The sequence below is a fragment of the Carettochelys insculpta genome, chromosome 2 (genome assembly GCF_033958435.1).
Source record: "Carettochelys insculpta isolate YL-2023 chromosome 2, ASM3395843v1, whole genome shotgun sequence".
NCBI classification, from domain to species: domain Eukaryota; kingdom Metazoa; phylum Chordata; order Testudines; family Carettochelyidae; genus Carettochelys; species Carettochelys insculpta.
The window spans coordinates 219,310,848-219,332,538 of NC_134138.1; the positions used below are offsets into that span (position 1 = coordinate 219,310,848).

General features: G+C 39.4%; 1 protein-coding gene across 2 annotated transcripts in view; it reads left to right on the top strand.

The window, feature by feature from the left end:
* Positions 1-21,691, top strand: part of RAPGEF5 (Rap guanine nucleotide exchange factor 5) — a 251,304-nt gene that overhangs the window by 199,140 nt on the left and 30,473 nt on the right. For both annotated transcript variants that reach the window (XM_074986184.1, XM_074986185.1), the window contains exons 12-17: positions 7,794-7,872; positions 10,124-10,268; positions 12,754-12,851; positions 16,831-16,861; positions 17,782-17,860; positions 20,836-20,985. In XM_074986184.1, the coding sequence (XP_074842285.1) occupies positions 7,794-7,872; positions 10,124-10,268; positions 12,754-12,851; positions 16,831-16,861; positions 17,782-17,860; positions 20,836-20,985 (582 nt within the window). The remainder of the gene's footprint in view (positions 1-7,793; positions 7,873-10,123; positions 10,269-12,753; positions 12,852-16,830; positions 16,862-17,781; positions 17,861-20,835; positions 20,986-21,691) is intronic.

Consider the following 21,691-nt stretch of genomic DNA (forward strand, 5'->3'; position numbering starts at 1 on the left):
GTCAACTGTGGTTCAACTAGAAACACTGAAAAATTTTCTCTTTATATTTGATCAAATTTGATCAAACTTAGACCCCTTACTCCTTCAAAACTGTACTCACGTAAATTGTTCTTAGCAGAGCTGAACAAATGCTTTGCAATGAATAATTTATATGACAGACTGAGCCTCTTACAGGATACCATCCAGCAAATTGTGGTTTGTTCAGATATATGTGCTGTTTAAAAGTATTCAAAGAGGTTTTTTATAAATGTGGTTTTCTCTATAAATTGTGAACCTATCAATATTTTATATGTTCTATCTGAACTGTTGAGGGCGTTGTCTAGACTGAGAAAATGCATCATGTTAGAAACTACATTAACTGACGTGATCTTAAATATTAATTTGTCATTAGTATGGACAGGGGTCAGTCATGTTTTAAACATACTTATATGGTCATGGGTAACCCTAGACGGAGCTCTACCTAACTCACTACCATGTTTTACGCATGTTGTTTTTTATACTGGGTGCTCATATTGTCCTAGTGTAGTCATAACTTTGTCTAATTTTGATTGGTCAGGCAAAGTATATGCCATAGATCAAAATTCTGCATTCATGCCTGTAAACTCAACCAAATGAATATTCACACTAAATGAACCTCAAGGGATAAAAGTGTGCTCAAATCAAATTAGTTCAAAATCCAAAACGTTATTTAAAAATATTTTTGTAATGTTCACCCAGCTGTGGTCCTTACGCAAATGCTAGCCTTCCAAAGGTTAAAGTAATTTAACATCAAATTCTACTAAAGCTTGGTATTACACATGTTGCACTGCTGTGGGTTTATTTCTTAGATCCTTGGAATAGTGTTTGTGTACTGTGTAAAACTGTAAACAGAAAATATGTAGTTATAGTTAATGATGATACATTGGGGAATTTGAGCATAGGGAGTTTTAAACATTTTTATTACTGTACGGTATGTAGCTTAAATCATTATTCTAGGATGTTGACTATGAAAAGCTCCTTTCATTTGCTTACTGTTAATTTAACAGATGAGTGAGTCTAATATTGGATCACATGTAGCATATAGACTTTTTTGTTAAAAAAATATTCCCTTAGGGGATTCAAATTCTAAACAAGTTGAAACACAATCCAGAGAGCTCTCTATAGATGCAGTGCCTATAGATGCATTGCAGTAGTCATACGATATAAGCTTCTTGTCCACGTTTGCAGATTGCTTTTATTCACACACACTAACTCTCTACACAAGTTGAACCTTTCAAGTCTGCTACTCTCTGATAACGTCTATGGTCCGTTCTTGTTAGCTGGATGTCCATGTATCATGGATGTGGCCAAATTTTCCACAGTCCCATAAAGTTTGTTTACTGTCACTAGTCCAGGCTCTCAGTGTTCTGTGCTGCTGTTTCTCTCTAATTTACTCCTGAGAGCCCAGTAAACAGTGGAAGAGTTGGTAATGCTGCAAGACAATATTGACCGTGGTTTGACAAATTCTTTGGTTCAGCACCAGTCAGGTCCCACGAGCGCTGGACTAGAGAGAGTTCAACCTGCATAATTGCTTTGCTTAGTGATCTATTTTCTTTTGGGTCAGGAATTAGAGAATTGTGCCCATATAAATCTCTGCACATGGGGAGAAAAGTAAATGCTGTAATACTAGGAGCAGAGCCCTGACTGGTGTAGACTGCCCTGGTTCCATTGAGGGGCCAGTGGAAATGGGACAGTTTACATTAACTGAGGATCTGGCATATCACAATATTGAATTGGATCTCCAAGCTGCCATTTGAGGTTGTTATGGAATTGAGGTGGCAAAAATGTCTGTGCCGTGTATGTTTATTTTCTTCTGTGTAGATCAGATGAGAATCATAAGATTTAAAATGCATGGAGAGATTATAAATAGTTTTCAGCTACTCTAGGAAGGGTTAAGGCTAGTAAATGCAATAACTCAGTAACTCGTCAATTTGAAAAATATTTCTGCCCCAAAATATACAGCATATTTCTAAGGTTAAGATATAGAGTTGCTCAGCCAGAGAAACTAACAGACAAGATTATAAGATTTCCAAACCTCAGATCAATGATTTTAGTGCTAACAAGCAGGCCCTCTAATAGTAGGAGACAACTGCCTTGGGACCCAGTAATTTAAAAGGGCCCAGAGCTCCCCAGTGCTTCTATAAGAGGAACAGCAATGGCAAAGTCTTGGGCCTTTTAAATTTCCATCAAAGCATTGGGCAGTGCACAGAGCGGTGCTGGTGGGTTCACTGTGGGTGGCTCAGCCCCAAGATTCTGCCTCTTCCAGGGGTCCAGAGCTAGCCCTGACCCACCTAATCCAGGACCCAGCAAAAATCTGTTGGCTGCCCTACTACTTGGTACAATAAAGTTTACAGCATTTTCTTGGCTACATTAACTCAGTAAAAGCTTTTAAAGATGAATGTCATTTTATTAGAATTTCAGATATGCAGTACTTGATTCTCGTTTGCTTCGGAGTTGTTAACCTGATATTTATACACAGTAAACCCTTGAGATACGTGCAATCAAGTTGTGCATGGCTCAGGTTAACGTGACTTCCACCCCTGACAGGAGCAGTAGCCGTGAGTTTCCACACTTCTGTCTGGAAACTGCTCCTGTCAGGGGCTCAGCCAAGAGTCAGGCTGCCACCCTATGACAGGAGTGGTTTCCCAGTCCCTGGAGTTGCAGGGAGCTGATAACTAGGCAGCAACCTGGGTCCCAGCTCCCCTCTGCTTGCAGAGCTGGGAAACTGAGCAGGGCAGCAGCCCTGGTTAGTTTTCTGGATCTTGGGAATGGAGGGGAGCCGGGAGCCAGGCTGTGCCTGGTTCCTGACTTCCCTCCACTGGCTGGAACCAGGAAACTGACCAAGGGTACTTTTCCTGCTCAGTTTCTCCTCTCTGCAAGCAGAGAGGACCTGGGAGCCAAGGTGTTGTCTGGTTCCCAGATCCCCGCTTCTTGCAGGACCCAGGTAATTGACCAGTTTCCTGGGTCCCACAAGCAGCAAGTGGCAGGAAGATGGGAATTAGGCTGCTCTGTGGCTCCCAGCTCTCTGCCACTCTGGGAGCCAGGGAACTAATCAGCCCTGGTGGGCTGATAGTTTCCCAGCTCCTGCAAGCCCAGGGGAGCTGGGAAGCAGGCTGCAGCCTGGTTCCAGTCTCCCCTTGACTTGCACGAAAATTTGAGTTACGCGGGGGTTGCAGAAATGCAACCCCTGGGTAACTTGAGGGTTTACTGTATTGTGGGATTTCCTGTGTTGCCTGTAAATGTAATTGTTGTTAACATCTTTATGGAAATAAAAAGTTGCAAATGATTTTTTTTTTGTATTTCATAAAGATCATTGTACAATTGTACTGTTTAATAAAGAAACTATGTATGGTATTAGATATAGTTCTTGATTCCATGAGCAGCCACCTTTCACGTTAATAGTTGAGTTTTATCCTCCAAAAGAAGTGGCTCAGAATGCATGATTGATGTTCTTTAAGTACATGCTCTGTACAATGCCATTTTGTTTGAGATATGTGCTGCTTACACAGATTTTTTTACAACGTTTAAAAATGATAAATGTATATATTGTAAAGAATTGCATTGTTTTAATATGCCTGCAAGCAGTTTTAAATGTGTATTTTTTATCAGGCATCCTTCTTGACCAGTTTCTGAACTGCATGGTAAATGTATTGATCTAGTTACACTTTTTTGAAGACAACAGGAATATTTTATACACCAGGACAGTAGGATTGATGGTCATTATCTATTGATCTAGCCGTCTCAGATTTTTAAGTAGCATCTGTTGCCGTATTGTCATGAGTCTTTTTTTCAAATTCAGTTTTTCATTCCATAAAGAAGTTAAATACCCATGGTAAATTAAGGAAGTAAAACTGGGTGTCTCTAAAGAATGTCTCCCATTTAAAGTATGCTCTGATAGTTTTAATGTCGGAAAACAAGTTGCTTGGGCAGTGTTTGATAGTTTTTATGAAAGAGAGGATAATTTATGTTAAATATTGTGTCCTGTTACATCATGCTAATGCATACAGGTGGCGTTGCTTCCTGAGATTTATGATCGTGACTAGTAGAGAGGGGTACTATGGCACTATCAGAACGTAGTTAGCATGTGGGTCATATCCTTCTGTCTGCATTCTGACCCCGGTGGGTAAAATGATGTGGATAAACTCGAGAAATGGTCTGAAATGAATGACTTGTCCTTCTAAAGAGGGAGACTGTGTGAAATAACTCGCTAGTCTCCATCCTGTGGTTAGTAAACAGATGTTTACATCACACAACAATATAACCATCCCAGCTGGCACCCTTGTAGACAGTCTCAGCAAAGCAACTTCACCAAAGGCTTAAAAACATAAGAACAGCCGTACTGGGTCAGACCAAAGGTCCATCCAGCCCAGCATCCTGTCTGCCGACAGTGGCCAGTGCCAGGTGCCCCAGAGGGGGTGGACAGAAGTCAATGATCAAGCGATTTGTCTCCTGCCATCTATCTCCAGCCTCTGACAATCAGAGGCCAGGGACACCATTCCTACCCTTGGCTAATAGCCTTTTATGGACCCAACTTCCATGAATTTATCTAGCTCTTTCTTAAATTCTGTCATAGTCTTAGACTTCACAGTCTCCTCTGGCAAAGAGTTCCACAGGTTAACTATCCACTGGATCTCCCCTGTCTGCATGTTTGTTTGTTAACCCCTTCAAAGAACTCTAACAGATCAGTAAGACATGATTTCCTGCTGCAGAAACCATGTTGACTTTTACCAATCAAATTATGTTCTTCTACATGCCTGACAATTGTATTCTTTACTATTGTTTCAACTAATTTGCCTGGAACTGACATTAGACTTACCGGTCTGTAATTGCCAGGGTCACCTCTCGAGCCCTTTTTAAATATTGGTGTCACATTAGCTATCTTCCAGTCATTAGGTATGGAAGCTGATCCAAACGACAGGTTACAAACTAGTGTTAATAGCTCTGCAATTTCCCATTTGAGTTCTTTCAGAACCCTTGGATGAATGCCATTCAGTCCCAGTGATTTGTTAACATTAAGTTTATCTATTTGTTCCAAAACCTCCTCTAATGACATTTCAGTCCGGGACAATTCCTCAGTTGCATTTCTCACAAAAACCGGTGCAGGTTTGGGAATCTCCCCAACATATTCAGCTGTAAAGACTGAAGCAAAGAAATCATTTAGTCTGTCCACAATGGCTTTATCATCCTCGATTGCTCCTTTTGTACTTGTATTGTCTAGGTGATTCACTGGTTTTCTAGCAGGTCTCCTGCTTCTAATGTATTTAAAAAACATTTTGTTATTACTTTTTGAGCTTTTGACTAGCTGTTCCTCAAAATCTTTTTTGGCTTTCCTTATTACAGTTTGACACTTAATTTGGTGTTGTTTATGTTTCTTTCTGTTTACCTCACTAGGATTGGCCTTCTACTTGTTGAAAGATGCCTTTTGTCCCTCACTGTTTGTTTTACATGGGTGTTAACCCATGGTGGTTCTTTTTTCGGTCTCTTAATATGTTTTTTGATTATTAAGGCTTGACTAAGCTGTTTTGGGGAATTCGAAAGAAAAGGTGAATTTGTGTATATATTGACTGGGATACAAAAATGGTGTGGTTACCACACCAGTTCTGGGTGTCATTTTACATTTCTATTTGTAGCATAATTTTTTCTTCAACGTTATTTGACAATGTAGCCAAAGCTTTCTCTGTCTCTTGCGTACCTCCTTTTGCGTTTGGTGGTATTTTAACAAAGTTATTTGTTTAGATAATATTTCTATCCATCGTAATTATTTTGCATCAAGTCTTTGGGTTTTCAGTTGTACTAGTTCACAAATCACTACAGTAACATGAAATTCTATTTCTCCTCTCTTTCTACCCTCTCCCCCACCCCCACATTTATCATATAAGTCCCATGTTTTACCTCCTATTCTCAAAAGTTATCCAAAAATGCTGTAGGAAAATATTTGCTGCATAAACTAATAAAGCAGTCCTTGCTTGTCTAAAAATGAATAAAAGAGCCTTTTGCCTTTCATAGTTTAATGTATTTCTTCGATAAGATCTTATATATTAAGAATTTCCTCTGTACCATTTCTCTTTAAATTTTAGCAATTATGGTTCATCACTTCCAACACTAAAACAATCTAGCATCAATTATTTTGCCACATGAAAATAAGAAATTGGATACGAGTTGAATAGAACACTCTTGTCACATGTATAGCATGCAGTATTTTGGCAGCTCCTTCATGCATATTGATTTAAATGGGAAATTGAATGCACTATGGCTAATTTTGAAATAGGCTCTATTCCCTGTATTCACAGCCCCGTTTCAAAATATGTGCTACTCTTTGTACAATGAGGTTTACTTATTTCGAAATGAGTCCTCAGCTATTTTGAAATAGCAGTTGTATTGTGTAGATGCTAACACGGTTATTTTGAAATAGAGACTGTTACTTTGAAATAGGTTGGTTGTGTAGACATACGCAGAGTGTCCTCGGAAGTAAAGGAGGAGGTCAGAGTGCTCCTAAAGGTTCTTGGGCACGTGCACATGGCTGCCCAGCTGTACAGTGGAGGAGCAGGCTACTCTCTTAAGACATACTTTTTTCCCAATGACAGCATGTCTCTTCACCTACCCCTCATTCAAAACCAGAAATAATGGAGGGGATTTCCACATAAGCTAATGAGAAGAGAATTGACATTCTCTCGCACAGCTGTTTCTTTGCTTTTTTGAAGTGGGATTAAACCAAGCTGAATGCCCAGCTGTGCCCTAAGAAGCCTGCTCCAAACCTGACGGCCACTTGTAAGATTCTGGAGGGCTGGAGTGGGGTGTAAGTGGTACCCACAATAATTCCTCTATTTCTGTTTGTGATTTTTTTCTTTTAGTGCACAAAATCGGAATGGTAGGACTGGAAGGGATCTTGGAGAGGTCTTAGGCAGGACTAAATATTATCTAAACCATCCCTGATAGGTGTTTATCTAACCTTTTTTTTAATTTAATATCCAATGACAGATTCCATAACCTCCCTTCGCCATTTATTCCCCCCTTAATCATCCTGACAGAAAGTTGTTTCTGATACCAAGATTTCCTAATTTTTCCTTGTGCAATTTAAGTCCATTGCTGCTTGTCCTATCCTCAGAAGCTAAAAAGGACAATTTTCCTCCATCCTCCTTATAACAATCTTTTATGAAATTGAAAAGTATTATCATCTTTGTTTTCTCTTCTCTAGAGTAAGCAAATCTAATTTTTTTTCAATCTTCTCACAAGTCGTTTTCCCGAGCTTTAGTATTTTTTTCTGATCTTTGACCACTCCCCAGTTTGTCCTTACCTTTCCTGAAATGTGAGGCCTCATAGCACTGGTAGTCCTGACAAGAAAGCTATAAAAGCCTATTAAAAATCATTTGTCTGCCCATCCCTTTCCCTTAAACTTTAATAAATCTCTTTTGAAATGACCTAACATATTAAATTGAAGAAATGCCATTTTAAATCTCATACTGTGAGACAATATCCATAAAAGCAGCTATACAAGTATATTTAAAATGTATAGTTGTTATGTAGAGGGCCTGGTTCAGTCTTCTCTGATTTATAGATAATTTGAACCTTTAGGATGCCTGTAACACAAAGAATTCATGTTTTCAGAGATAGCATATTATGAACTATTTCAAATGTACAATTGATTAAAAAAAATGCATTTATTGGCCTTGAATCTTCTGAATCCTTCTATTCCTGGCATGCACACCAGCAGCCATGGGTAGCTGCCTTGCCACCTCTGTAACTTACTATATTTGTTATTTTTTTTTTCTCTGCAGAGACCCTCCTTGATGACTTCCTTCTCACATACACAGTCTTCATGACAACCGATGACTTGTGCCAAGCATTGCTGAGGCAATATCCTTCATTAACTGAAAGAGTGTTGTATTTATAGTCTTTCTCTTCTTTTCTACATGAGTCACAGATCCCCCCAATGTTTCAGATAATCCAGTGTGGGTATGCTTTAACTGCATGCCCAGGGAATGTTATAGCTATATGGCTGAGCACTCAAAAGTCAGAAATTCCAGTTCCACCACTGAACATGCAATATTATTTATGTTCTATATGTCATGATGCTTGTCTTTTATTATGTGATCACAGCTGTCCTTACATACACTTTGATCCAGATCTGCAAAAATATAGCTTCATTCCATTGTAGTGTGTGATCACATAATGGAATATTGCAATGTGAAAGTGAATTAAGGTGGAGGCAAGATGGAGTTCAACTTCAGCATGTTCATTTCCTTATTCTTTCATTGCTTATGTCGGTACAATATCAAGTAAATATAGTTTTAATTATCTTATTTTTAAGCATGCATGCGTGTGTATAACTGTATATGTTTACACAGTCACATTAGTTTAGCTTCCTCATCTTCCCATGTTCCTGACTAGAATTAAACAGTACAATTAATTGTTTTTGTGAAGAGCACAGCTCATTATTAATTGATTAAATCATGCTTTCCTCTTTCTGCAAATAACCATCTATCTTGTATACAAAACACAATGATACTCAATGGTACACAATACACAATGATAGTGAACGTCTGGAGAAGTTAAATAAAAAGGTAGTTAATGTTCCTACATCTCCAAAAAATCAGTTCTAAATTTAAAATATAATGTTTGAAATATAACTGAAATCAAAGTTACCCCTGCCTCTGGGAGCCATGAGACAGTTCAACCCAGTGCTAGAAAAAAATATTGTATGTTGCTGTCTGCTGACATTTACAAAATATCATTACAAAATAAGGCTTAGACTTATCTATACTGTGCTTTCTCTAATATAGAAAGGTCCTAAAAATACTTGTATCTAATACTTTTTAGATTTTCATTTGTGCTAAGAGGAATGTGAGTGGTTTATATCTTACTATGAGTAGCTTTTTAATGACATGGTACAATATATTCTGTATCTCACTTTAAAATGGAAAGCATGTTTTTCAGCAAAAAGTTCAATCTACCTCCATATGAGGTAGACTGTTTTAATCAGCTTTTTGCTGTAAAATGATCTGGTTTGTCAGGTTTCAGTTTTATAACATGAGATGTAGACGTGTGCAAACAAATGATTCTTTATACTTGAGGAAAGAAAGAATAGGTGAGAGACAGAAATAAGTAGATGGTGTGATGTAGCAATTTTTCAGCTGTTTTTACTGGCATTGTGTCTGGGGAAAAATGGTGGAAATTGATCTCTTTTACTTTGTTTTAAAAAAAAGTGTTATTTCTGCTGACCCACAATTATATATTTGTGAACAAAAAGAATTCCTATGCGCCAAAATGTTTGTATTTAGTGATGCACTGTCCCGCTTCTTACAGTAAATCATGTTTGCATTTATATCTGCTGCACAGAGAAGCTATGATTCAATATTGTATAATTCCTTTTGAATTGGGTTTCCTCTCATAAAATTGTGTCCCCAATCTATAAGGCTATGTCTAGACTAAAAGGATTTCTCAGCAAGAATTTTTTTGAAAGATATCTTCCGACAAAACTTCTGTCGACAGATTGCAGATAGAAAACAGGGCGGATCAAAAGAGTGATCCACTCTGTTAACAGAGAGCATCTGGACTTCCTGACTGCTCTATCAGCAAAATAGACAACTGGAAACGCAGCAGACAGGGTTGCCCAGTGTCCCAAAGTCCTTTCTATCAACAGAAGGCCCCCTAGAATGTCCAGACTAGCTTTTTGTCAACAGATCTCTGTTGACAGAGGCATTTGTGCTCGGGGTGAGAGGGATATAGTTGTCAGCAAAAGTGCTGCGTTCTGTCAACTTACTGTCTACAGAATTCCCTTGGGAATGTGGACATTCTGCGGGTTTTGTCGACAAAATGGCCGTTTTGCCAACAAATGCCTGTAGTCTAGACATAGCCTAAAGGAGGCATATTCAGGTAGCATAGAGGCTCAGCTGACATTTCTGTACTGTGTATTTCATTCCTAAAAGTTGATAACCCTTTTCACTTTCCTAAACTACACAAGATAAAGTTCTTAAGACTACAGAGTACAGTGAAGAATCTGCACTGCCAGTGAGATGGATTACATGACCTAACAGTTCTTTTCCCTCCTTTCATTTTTAAACTGTAATGATACTTCAGGCTTCTTCTGTTCCTTAACCTATTGTACCTATTGTGCTAAGAATGATCAAGGCAAGGAAGAAAATTCAGATGTTCCTTGTAGAAAACGAAAAGTCTTGCATTTGGTGTCTCAGTGGACTTCTCTCTACAAAGACTGGTTACACGAAGATGAGCATTTAAAGCAATTCTTAAAGGTACAGTAATACTGAAGCACCTTGGTACACAATAAATAACATTCTTAGGTATGTGTTGAAAATTCCCAATGAGAAAAGTATCTGGCATATTTTTTCTTACCTTTGAGCTCTTTTGCACTAGTTCAGTGATTTGGGCATAAGTCCCCTCTGTCAATAGGTGGAAACAGTACAAAACATCTAATATGTTATGTGAGAGACTGAGGTCAAAAATGAAACTTTGTACAATAGTGGGTAAGCTTTAAAGGGGGGAGCTCTAGACTAATATTTTGAAGAAAACAATGGGTAAAGAAAATATCCACAGATGGTTATGTCTACACTATGTAGCTCCTGGTGAGAAGGCCCCGTTAAAAGTTGGCATGTGTGAATGCTTTTTGTTGACACTTTTGCTGACAGTGGGTTTCCCTTTGTCAAGAGGAGTATCCTCCAGCTAACAAAGCAGCATTTGCCATGACAATCCCTTCAGGTGCGGGTCTGGCGGGTTTAAGTACCCGCAAAGTTTGTCAAGCATGTGAAAGTATAGTGGTAGCCATGTATTTTCAGTTTTTACCAGTCCAGAACTTCCCAAATCAGTGTTCCAAATAGTAATGACTGGGAAAACATTTTATGTCCTTTTCACCAAACACTGCATGAGTCTAGCATTGGACATCTATTCTATGCTGTTTAGCGGGTGCTACTAGATGCAGAGCCTTGCATGGTGTCAAGTATTGGAGGGGTAGCCGTGTTAGTCTGTATCTGTAACAGCAACAAAGGGTCCTGTGGCACCTTATAGACTAACAGAAACGTTTTGAGCATGAGCTTTCGAGAGTACAGACTCTCTTCATCGATGCTGGACCAGCATCTGATGAAGTGAGTCTGTGCTCATGAAAGCTCATGCTCAAAACTTTTCTGTTAGTCTATAAGGTGCCACAGGACCCTTCATTGCTGTTACAGATACAGAGGAAGCTACTGAATGCATTTTGAGAAATGTCTTCTTGTCACAAGTACTTAGTGCATGGAAAATGTGCCAGTGGACACTAGGAACTTTTAGTGACGATTAGTAGGGCCCACACAGCCAGTTAGTCTGCAGCATGCTGAAGCGCTGTAAGTTTACATTCCAGGTTACTGTGCAGTAAGTGCTCATGCCCTAAATTTCTTCCTCACTTGAAAGCAAGGAGTGTTAGGTTTGCCTGCCTGAGGCATTTGTCCACACCAGCATGGTGTAACTTCTAGTGCACTCTAGTGTGTCATATATTAGGTAGCCTTTGTGGACTCTCCTGATGTGCACCAAAAGTTTGTGATTACTTGTAACCTAATTATTATTTGAAATGGAAATACATTAACACACTCTAGGGATAAGCAGAGTCCACGTGGGCTAGCTAAGTGTGTGTTATGCTTTGGACGTTAGAATTTGTACCCCTCTGATATTGACTAACTCACCATGCAGACAAGCATTTGCTGTCCTGCCTCAGCGATTTCTAAACGCAGCTGTAATTTGATCATCATTAAAATGGTAGTGTTATGTTGGGCTGAATCTATTTTCTATTTCCAATGGATGGAAGAAATTCTCTTGGGAGACTCCCTCAGTTCCCTTTCCTTTTCTGAAGTAAAATTCATTTGGAGACCTGGCTGGAAACACTTTTTATTATGGATTCACCCCTGGTAAACCCCACAGAGCTAAACTAATCTTGGGAAAATTTTGGGCTTTTTTGCCATTTGGATTCGTTGTGACTGGTGCAGTGCACGTAAGAGTAGAGATTCTAGAGCTTCTGCTCTAAAGACATTCCATTTGTAAAACAGTGCTAGGAGTTGGACACCAACTATGTCCACTATGGCAAATTTACATTTTATTAAATGTTGGTCTGTAATTACTATTGTAAGCTTGTAGGGACACCTGCTTAATGACTTCAGTGTCAGTAATTTGTTTGCTTTTATATCCAAGGGCAAATGACTTTAATAATTAGTTGAAACTCTCAGAAAAGGTTTGAATAATCACATTTATGAAGTGCAAAAAATCAGGAACATTAGGTATATTTGTTCATTAATTTGAGACTAGGAGTATGTTCCCATTTCTGTGTGAGCAATCTTTTGATATAAATGCAAAAAAATGAAAATACTCTTAATTTCAATAATCAAATCAATTGGTTAATAATTATTGCTGTCATTGTTTTGATTGAATGATGGTGTGATCTGTTTTCATGCTTAAAAGTGAAGTGTCAGAAGGTAAACCAGGTTTAAAGTGACAACCATAAGAGCCATTTTAAATCTTACCACAGGCTGATGAGTGCCAACACTTTAGTGCTAATGGTCCAGAGAATACTAATTTATACAGGAGCCAGCAACTGTCTAGTTTAGTTATTTAAATGGGAGCAGTCTGGATGACAGGACCCATCTTAAAACATTTCTAGAATTTATTTTATTAGGGTAATGCTTGATTTCATGGAAGTTGCTGATATGATATATTTCTTTCAGTCATCAGATATGTGCAGATGCCCTTTTTATTTTTCAGACAATATACAGAAATGTGTTAGATGATGTATATGAATATCCCATCCTAGAGAAGGAATTGAAAGACTTTCAAAAGATGCTTGGAATGCATCGTCGTCAGTAAGTATTGATTTTTTTGGTGAACTCTTATTTAGGTGGGTATAATTTACTTTTATTTACATTTTTCTTTAGCATAGAGACAAAAGGATAAGTAGTACAACTACAATATTAGGAAAACAACAATTATGATGTTTAATAAATAACTTTTCTTTTTAAAAAAGACTAGATTATGGCATTTTTTTCTCAAGTTGTAGAGTAAGATACTATACACTTACCCCTTAATTTTGATGAGACTGCTTTGTGGAATAGAGAAGTGTGGCAATATGACCCATTTGTAATATTTTTTTAGTAAAAGTCATGGACAGCTCATCCACAGTACACAGATATTAATGGAATCCTGTGAGCTGTCTCTGAATTGTACCAAAAATAACTGAAAAACTGGGGAGGCAGGAGGAGGTCCAGCATTCCCCCACTGCCCATGGTGGCACAAAGCACCGGAGTGCACACCAATCAGAGCTCTGAGCGCTTTCCCTCTCCACGGCGACTTGGCGCTCTAGACCTCTCATCCGCTGGCAGCTCCAGCCTGGCTGCGCCAGCGTAGAAGTGGAATAGGTAGCAAGAGGTCTCTGAAGTCATGGATTCTGTGACTGTTGTGACTTCCATGACAAAATCTTAGCCTTATTTGTAATTAGGAATGAATTATTTTAAACATCTGTTACAATACACTGTATTGTTTGTGAGTGGGCAGGACTTCTATTACTATGAAACATTTACTCAACCCTCTTTTGCAACTAATATGGCAAGTTAGTTGTTTACTAATAATTATGTTTTTAAAAGACATTTTAATGGATATGTTTCATTAAGTAGACTTTTGTTATTGTTTGACCATGTTGAGATCAAGGAGAACTTTGACATTGACTGTAACCAGTCCTTATCTCTAAGGATGACTCTCTTATGAGTTCTGTATAGTATCAGATAAGTTTATAACATTTGTGTTTTCATCTCAGATTTTACTATTAAACAAATAATGAGGGGAGAGCTGTCTGTTAAAACCGAAAGTCTGTTATATCCGAGGGTTTACTCTGAGAGTGGTGGCTCCTCCGTCTCTGAGCCTCCTGTGCTCAGCCCTAAGCATGGGGGCTCATCCTGGCTGTGAGCAACCCATGCTCATGGCAGAGTGCGGGGGCTCCTCAGGCTCCAGTCCCAGCTGTGAAGGGGATGGCGGGACCCAGCAGGAGCAGCAGCGCTGCTGGCTCTCCCAGCAATGGCTAGGGACCCCATGGCTGCGGTGGTCCCAGCCATGGCTAGGGAGCCCATAGCCACAGCCATCCCTGTTGCAGGAGGGGTAGGGGACCCAGTGGTGGTGACTGTCTCCCAGCCACGACTAGGAATCCCACTGCTGCGGCGATCCCAGCCATGGGATGGGCAGGGGACCCGGCGGTGGCTCTCCCAGCTGCGACCAGGGTCCCCGTGGCTGAGGTGATCCTATTATCTTTGGGGGGAGGATAGTGGGCATCCGTTTTTACCAATGTCCGGTAAAACGGGGTCCTTTATATCGAGAGTTTACTGTAGTTATCAAGCGATTGTTGCTCTTATAGCCTGTTTTGCAATCACTCACACCATACAACTTCCACAATTAGGTGTATTAAGATAAATTACATTTAAAATTTGTGAAATCAGTTTCAGAGAAGTAAATAATTTGCCCTTCAGGTACTCTCACCTTCTCATCAGTGCTGGGGGTGAGCCACATCCATCCTAATTTAATTAGCACTAATCTTCTATTTCCATCTCTGTATTCCTTTCATTCACTTCAAGCATCAGAGGAAGTGAGTTGTGTCTTGTGAAAGCTTATGCCATAATAAATTTGGGTGTCACCTTGTTGTGAAATCAACATTTGTATGGAATATCTCAGTCTTTCCAGGGTTTGCTACATTTCTGGGATTGGGAAGCTTGCTGTGGGGGCCATTAGGTCAGAGATATCTTGAGAGCTTGTCTATCTGTGGAACAGCTGTTACTGTTACTTATCGACAAACTAGGCAAGTCCAACTTAAATCGCGCTGCAATAAGGTGGGTGCATAACTGGCTGGCTAATCGCACCCAGAGAGTAGTTGTTAATGGTGCTCAATCCAGCTGGAAAAGCATAACAAGTGGGGTTCCGCAGGGGTCTGTTTTGGGACCAGTTCTGTTCAATATCTTCATTAATGATTTCGATATTGGCATAGAAAGTACGCTTATTAAGTTTGCAGATGATACCAAGCTGGGAGGGGTTGCAACTACCTTGGAGGATAGGGTCATAATTCAGAATGATCTAGATAAATTAGAGAAATGGTCTGAAGTAAACAGGATGAAGTTTAATAAAGATAAATGTAAGGTGCTGCACTTAGGAAGGAATAATCTGTTTCACACATACAGAATGGGAAAAGACTGTCTAGGAAGGAGTACAGCAGAAAGGGACCTAGGGGTTCTAGTAGATCACAAGTTAAATATGAGTCAACAGTGTGATGCTGTTGCTACAAAAGCAAACATGATTCTGGGATGCATTAGCAGGTGTGTTGTGAACAAGACACGAGAAATCATTCTACCGCTCTACTCTGCGCTGGTTAGACCTCAGCTGGAATATTGTGTCCAGTTCTGGGCACCCCAATTCAAGAAAGATGTGGAGAAATTAGAGAAGGTCCAGAGAAGAGCAACTAGAATGATAAAAGGTCTGGAGAACATGACTTATGAAGAAAGGCTGAAAGAATTGGGCTTGTTTAGCTTGGAAAAAAGAAGATTGAGGGGGGACATGATAGCGGTTTTCAGATATCTTAAAGGGTGTCATAAGGAGGAGGGAGAAAACTTGTTCTTCTTGGCCTCTGAGGAGAGAACAAGAGGCAATGGACTTAAACTGCAGCAAGGGAAGTTTAGGTTGGACATTAGGAAAAAGTTCCTAACTGTCAGGGTGGTCAAGTACTGGAATAAGTTGCCAAGGGAGGTTGTGGAATCTCCCTCGCTGGAGATATTTAAGAACAGATTAGATAGATGTCTATCAGGGATGGTGTAGATAGTGGTCGGTCCTGCCGTCCGGGCAGGGGACTGGACTCGATGGCCTCTCGAGGCCCCTTCCGGTCCTAGTGTTCTATGATTCTATGAATAACCTCTTGTTATGGTCACTTATGTTCCAGAACAAGAGAGCCTTGCTCTTATTTAGCTTAACTGTTCTATAATAAGTGTGTTCACAGGTGGAGTTATTCAGGCATAGCTTTTGCTACATAGCATATGTAGACGAGCCTTGAGTTTAAAGGAATTTTAACTTTATGTGTAATTTTGAACTTGGCCCTGTGTCAGAAACAGAAATGGATCCCAGAACTCCTAACGGAAGTTCCGTGACCGCCTATTTCTGTCTTGTATTGGTATATAAAAATGTGAATGTTCATAGTGAACCAATTTGCCAAGTACACTGTGCATGGAAATATGTTAATAGAAAACACCTTCTGTAAATTTACACCTCAGCAGGTGTAACTCAGCATCATTTTCCTTTACAAAAATCTGAGGATCTGGTCCTATGGCTTTTAATGTAGTATTGTAGGGCTTCATCCTATCACACACAAACTTCTTCCTAGGTGGAGCTGGGTACCCTCAGCTCGCACTGTAGGAACTCCACACCAGATGTGGAACAAGTACCCAGAAAGTTACTTGAGTACATGTACAGCTGCTTTGGGGTAGGAGTGGGGGTGTAATTAAGTAAAAGTCAAAGTTCTTTTTTTAAAAAAAAAACAAAAAAAACAACCTTCTGGATAACTGAGTACAATCAACATGTGACATTTTATTCTTTCATTCAAGTAGTTTTACAGAAGAGCAGCCTGACTTTAAGTTACTTGCATTCCCCTCTCCCAAGCAGCGGTACTTTTACTCAAGTAACATTTTGGGTACTTTTTCTACCTCTGCTCAGCATTAACTTTATACTCGTTATATTATGTTATAAACTTTTGGCTGGCTTCAAGTTCCTTTTCCAATATTTGGATAGAATGAATAACTCAAATAATCCCTTTTGTTTCAGCACCGTGGATGAATATTCACCTCACAGAAAGGTAATACTTGGCATGCATACTTGATTTTTACCTTGATTGCTTGCTCATAACTTCCCCTCCCCTCTCTTGGCTTCTTTTCTTAATTAAAAATGACTGCTGGCCAAACACATGATAGGACACATCTATGAGTCTAGGCTTGCAAGGTTTCTGAAACCTCTCCACCCCCCCCTTCCCCACCCGCTAGAACCCCTCTGGTTTCAGCTATGCGTGCTGGCCGTAGGTGACTGACGCTGTTAGCATTTTAACAACACGCTTAGAGATGTCCAAATTCACTAGGAACCTAACAGCATATCCCTTCTTGGCTGGATAGATACAGCTTTGATTTTGGGAAGACTGACACAAACAAATCTAGCAAAGACATAGACTACAAATGTTAACTAGTCAATCAGAATAAAGAAAGTTGTGTGTGCGCGCGCACACAGAGATAGGACTGTGCGTCTATTTACTGTAAGTAAGGATGCAAAACAGGGATGTCAACATGAGAGCTGCATGGCAGTGAATTGCAGTGCTCATGAAATTCACTGGACTGAAGCTGAAGTGTGTAATACGCTTTAAAATGTTATTTTGGAGGTGTCGAAAGCAGAAAATGAGATAGAGAAATTGCTAACTAGGCCAATTCATTGTTGCTATTTAGGACAGCATGTAATAAATGAATTCTGAATGTGGTTAGAGTCTCCTGCAGTGTTTGCACTACTTAGCCCAGACATGTCTAACTTCCTTAGAATTCCCCACCTTTACTGTGGTTAAATAAGGCAACTCCCACATAATTTGTCCAAGAGTGGATGGGTGGATTTCCTGTAAACACATTTTGGCTAGACTTATCTAGAGCAAGCTGCATGCAGTTTTTTCTTTGTAAATGGCAAGAACACATACATTCATTTTTCTTTCTTTTCTTTTTTTTTTAATTTATCCCATCTTAGAATAAAGCCTTTTTCCACCAATTCAGTCTCAAGGAGAACTGGCTACAGCACAAAGGACCCATGAATGAAACAGAGGATAGTAAGTATGATTTAGAAGAGTAGAGGAAAAGCTCAGTGCAGCACTTTTAAATATTGGTACAAAAATATTCTACGTAAAGGCTTCCCTTAAGGAACATTTTCAATTACAAACTTACAGCTTTTGAACAAGAAACTGGAGCTATAAGAGAAGAAAGATCTAATGCAGCAAGAATACATTTTTATCTGAAGCCTTATGCAGAGTTTCAACTGTAGTATGAAGTCTCAGGGTGTCTTTTTTCACTTTCCCTCTCTACCCCCTGCATCTCAGTAATAAAGATATGGGACTCACAGGTGTGCTGGCAAGAGATCGGACTTTATTCCCATGCTCTTGATGTGGCTCTAGCTTGCAAAAAGTTAATATTCCTGTCAGCTGAGGGCTCGTGGTTCCAGTATCAGGCCAAAACTCATTTGCAGGTGGAATGCCACACCCCACTTCATTTTAACATTATCCATGGCAAAATATATTTTGCCTTCATTGTTGGTAATGCAATAATAAAATGAAGCTGTGTGCATTGACATCAGTATGGAGATTAGGAAAGTTATATCATGGCTCCAAATTATTGTGTTAGCTGAGATTAGTGTGAACAGAGACAAAATACTCATGCTTAAGCAGAGAACATCAAAGTGAAGTCGCTCTCTTTACTAAGTCATTCGTACAACATTTTCTAGTCCTCAACAGTAACTGAAGGCCCAACAGCTCTAGAAGTTCAGCTCAGATTAGCGCATATCGTAATTGTGCTCTTCAAATATTCAGAGAAGTACTTCCCTCTGGTGCTCTCTAGGGAATTACCTTTTTGCTCTTTAGGGTTAGCTTATGCTGTCTAGCTTTTGGCTTGACTGTCTGGTTTGTTGGGTTTTCAGACCCATGAAATAGTCCATTTTGGTGCCTTTATGATATATAAAAGGGCCAGAGCAGTGTACAGGTGCCCTCAAAGTCCTTTGAAATAGGAACTGAAGCAGTCAATCCATAAGACTCCCACCCTTGATGTGCCAGGGTGAGGCTCTGTGGTCAGTAGGGACATATCAGGGCTGTGGATATTGTAGGTAAGTGCTGCAGTCCATAAGGCTACTGTAACTTACAAAGACATCCAGCTCAGTCTAATTACGCTGGAGCCCTCTTCAGCCCAGGGAACAGCCCAAGATCTGGAGAGTGCAAAGGTGATTTGAAACTAACTTACCCCACTCCCTGCTTCCTCTAAGCTAGAAATTCTGTTCTGAACTTCTTACAGGGGGTGTAGCATTACATCTCTGGACTTTCAGAGATTTCATAGCAATAGCAAGCACAGATGTGACGTTTAAAATGTGAATGGGGAATGGAGTTTAGGTAGGGCATAAAGATTACAGTTTTTGAGTACCTGACATCAGTGTGGCCCAGACCCATTTAAATAAGGGAGATTTTGTTGGATCAATTTAAAATTAAAAAATGTGTTTGCTGCTGTTCTCTCCTAAAATGCCAGAGAATCCTGGAAGCAGGGAAGACATTTCAGCCAAGAGAAAAATCACTAGCTTTTCTAGTAACCACTATTAGGCAGGTCTGATAGCATTCTCCATGTGGAAGTCAAATAATCCTGTCAATTCCTTCTTTAACATCTGATTTACTGCCTGGCAATAGAGACAGGCTAACAAAAACTTCTTACATCAGTCTACTGAGATTTATTTTTTAGTGTTAAAACTTAGGTCCTTTCCTCCCCTGCTTCAAAACAACAAAATTGTGGTTTTTCACTAGAGGAAAGTTGCTGACCAATGTCCTCTAGTGTTAATGAAAATGCCTTGCAGTTGTAAAGTTTTGTGAAGCAGAGGCAGTGCTATTGCTGTATACATCTGTCAGTAATGACAAAAGAAATCATCTCTATATTTCTGTTGTCTCCAACTGTAGGAAAAAACAAACTGAGTGATAAGTATAAAAAAATCCATGTTTAATAAAGCGCCAAAGTGAGCACAACATAAAAGCCATTCTGGTAGTGTTGTTTCATTGACAGATATTGCCATTTTTGAGATACTGATTATACATTTCTGCTGTTGTGCCTCTTTTCTTACATTAGTACCACAATCCACGTGACTAAGATTTCAGTTCTGTAAAACCCGGATGCCTGAAATTTTGTAACAAAAAATAAAAAAAGGGTTCTAAGTGAGCTGATCATATGATGCACTTACTGTCATGGCAAACAAACCCATTTCAAAATAGATAATTGAATTCTTTGTCCGTAGACCAGCTGAAACACCTTTCAGCTTTACTTTAGTGTCTGATCCTCAGAGTTATTGAGTACCTGAATCTCCCTTTGACTTCAATGGAAGTTACAGGCATTTGGCACTTCTCCAGATGAGTCCCTTACAGGTTTGATGTGCATGATCCATGAAGGAGCAGTATTTGAACTAATTATACTATGTTAGAATAGCACCCCCATACCTGCTAAGAGTGTGTGCGTGTGAGACAGAAAGAGATTTGGATGGCTAGTTAGGTAAGATGGGTGGCTGGATTTAGGAAGACTAGAGAGAGCCGTTCTTAAAATTTCATTGATCGGAATGAAAGGTAAAATACAAAATAAGCAAGGTGCAAGATCTGAAGTTATGCAGAAAGAATTATGATTCTTTTGATCCCGAAAAGGAAGCAAAAAATCAACAGCTGAGCTTGAAAAGGAAAGAGAGAGAAGATGCTTGTTTTCAGAGCATCCAAAATAAAAGTGTCAGTGAATCCCTGCCCTGCGTTAAATACCTACAGTAGGACTTCTAACTGTATGTTGGTGAAGCACGACACTGTTCTTTATGTCCCTGGATTTCACAAAGAGAGGAGGAAGGGAAAAATGTAATGTTTGTGTTAAGGAATTATTGTGCCTGTAGGTCAGTGTACAGCAACAACAGCTCCTGTTGTCAAAGATTACTGTCAAACAGAGTAACAGTTTGGATTGTGAAATTCTTCCAGCTTCTAGTATTATGTATCTTCATCTATTTATAGACATTTTTTCTTCATTTGTGCAGTTTTCTGCCGTGTGTATATAACAGAACATTCCTATATCAGCGTAAAAACTAAAGTATCTACATCAGCACAGGAGATCCTGAAAATTGTAGCAGAAAAAATCCAGCATTCAGAGGAGGACCTTACTCTGGTTACCATCACGTTCTCTGGGGGTAAATAATTTTCACTCATCAAGCCTTTTACGGTAGCTCATCTATAAAAAAAAGATAAATTGGTATTTTCAAGGGCAAAGATGTAACTGTATGGGTCTGCAGCTGGATGACCATAGTAACAATAAGAAACTGCCTACCAGAGAGTTGTTTCCATGACAACAGCTAATTCTTGGGTACCGTAGGTTATTGCATTTCCTCACCAGGACTGGAGTGCAAAGGACTTTTCAGTGATTAGAAATATGTTATTAGGTTTTTCCCCTCACAGATAAGCCTCCTAGTTTCATATTTAAATAACCTTGGAAAGTTGAGGAGGTATGGCATGCTTTAAAAAAGGAGGATGAGTAGCGCTGTATGCTAGACGAAAAACTTATGATTGCTCTGTAAAGGGGAGGGATAGAACATGTGTAAAATGTATGTATCCAAAGTGATCTAAGTAATGTCTTCTCTGATTAAAGGCTGTTGGGATTATCCTAGTTTGTAGCTTTGGGTTTTTCTTATTCTAGTCTCTTATTTAACAAAAAAAATGTTTGTCACTTTCAATGAAGATGACACAAATTACTGGCTGACACTGCACACTGAACAGAGGAAGATGGAAGGAAATAGTGAGGGAGGCATCGGACACCAATGGGCACTGAGCCCATGGTGGTTGTTGATGATGGTGATGATTATGACCACTGATAAATTTGGTGTTCATCAGATTTTAAGA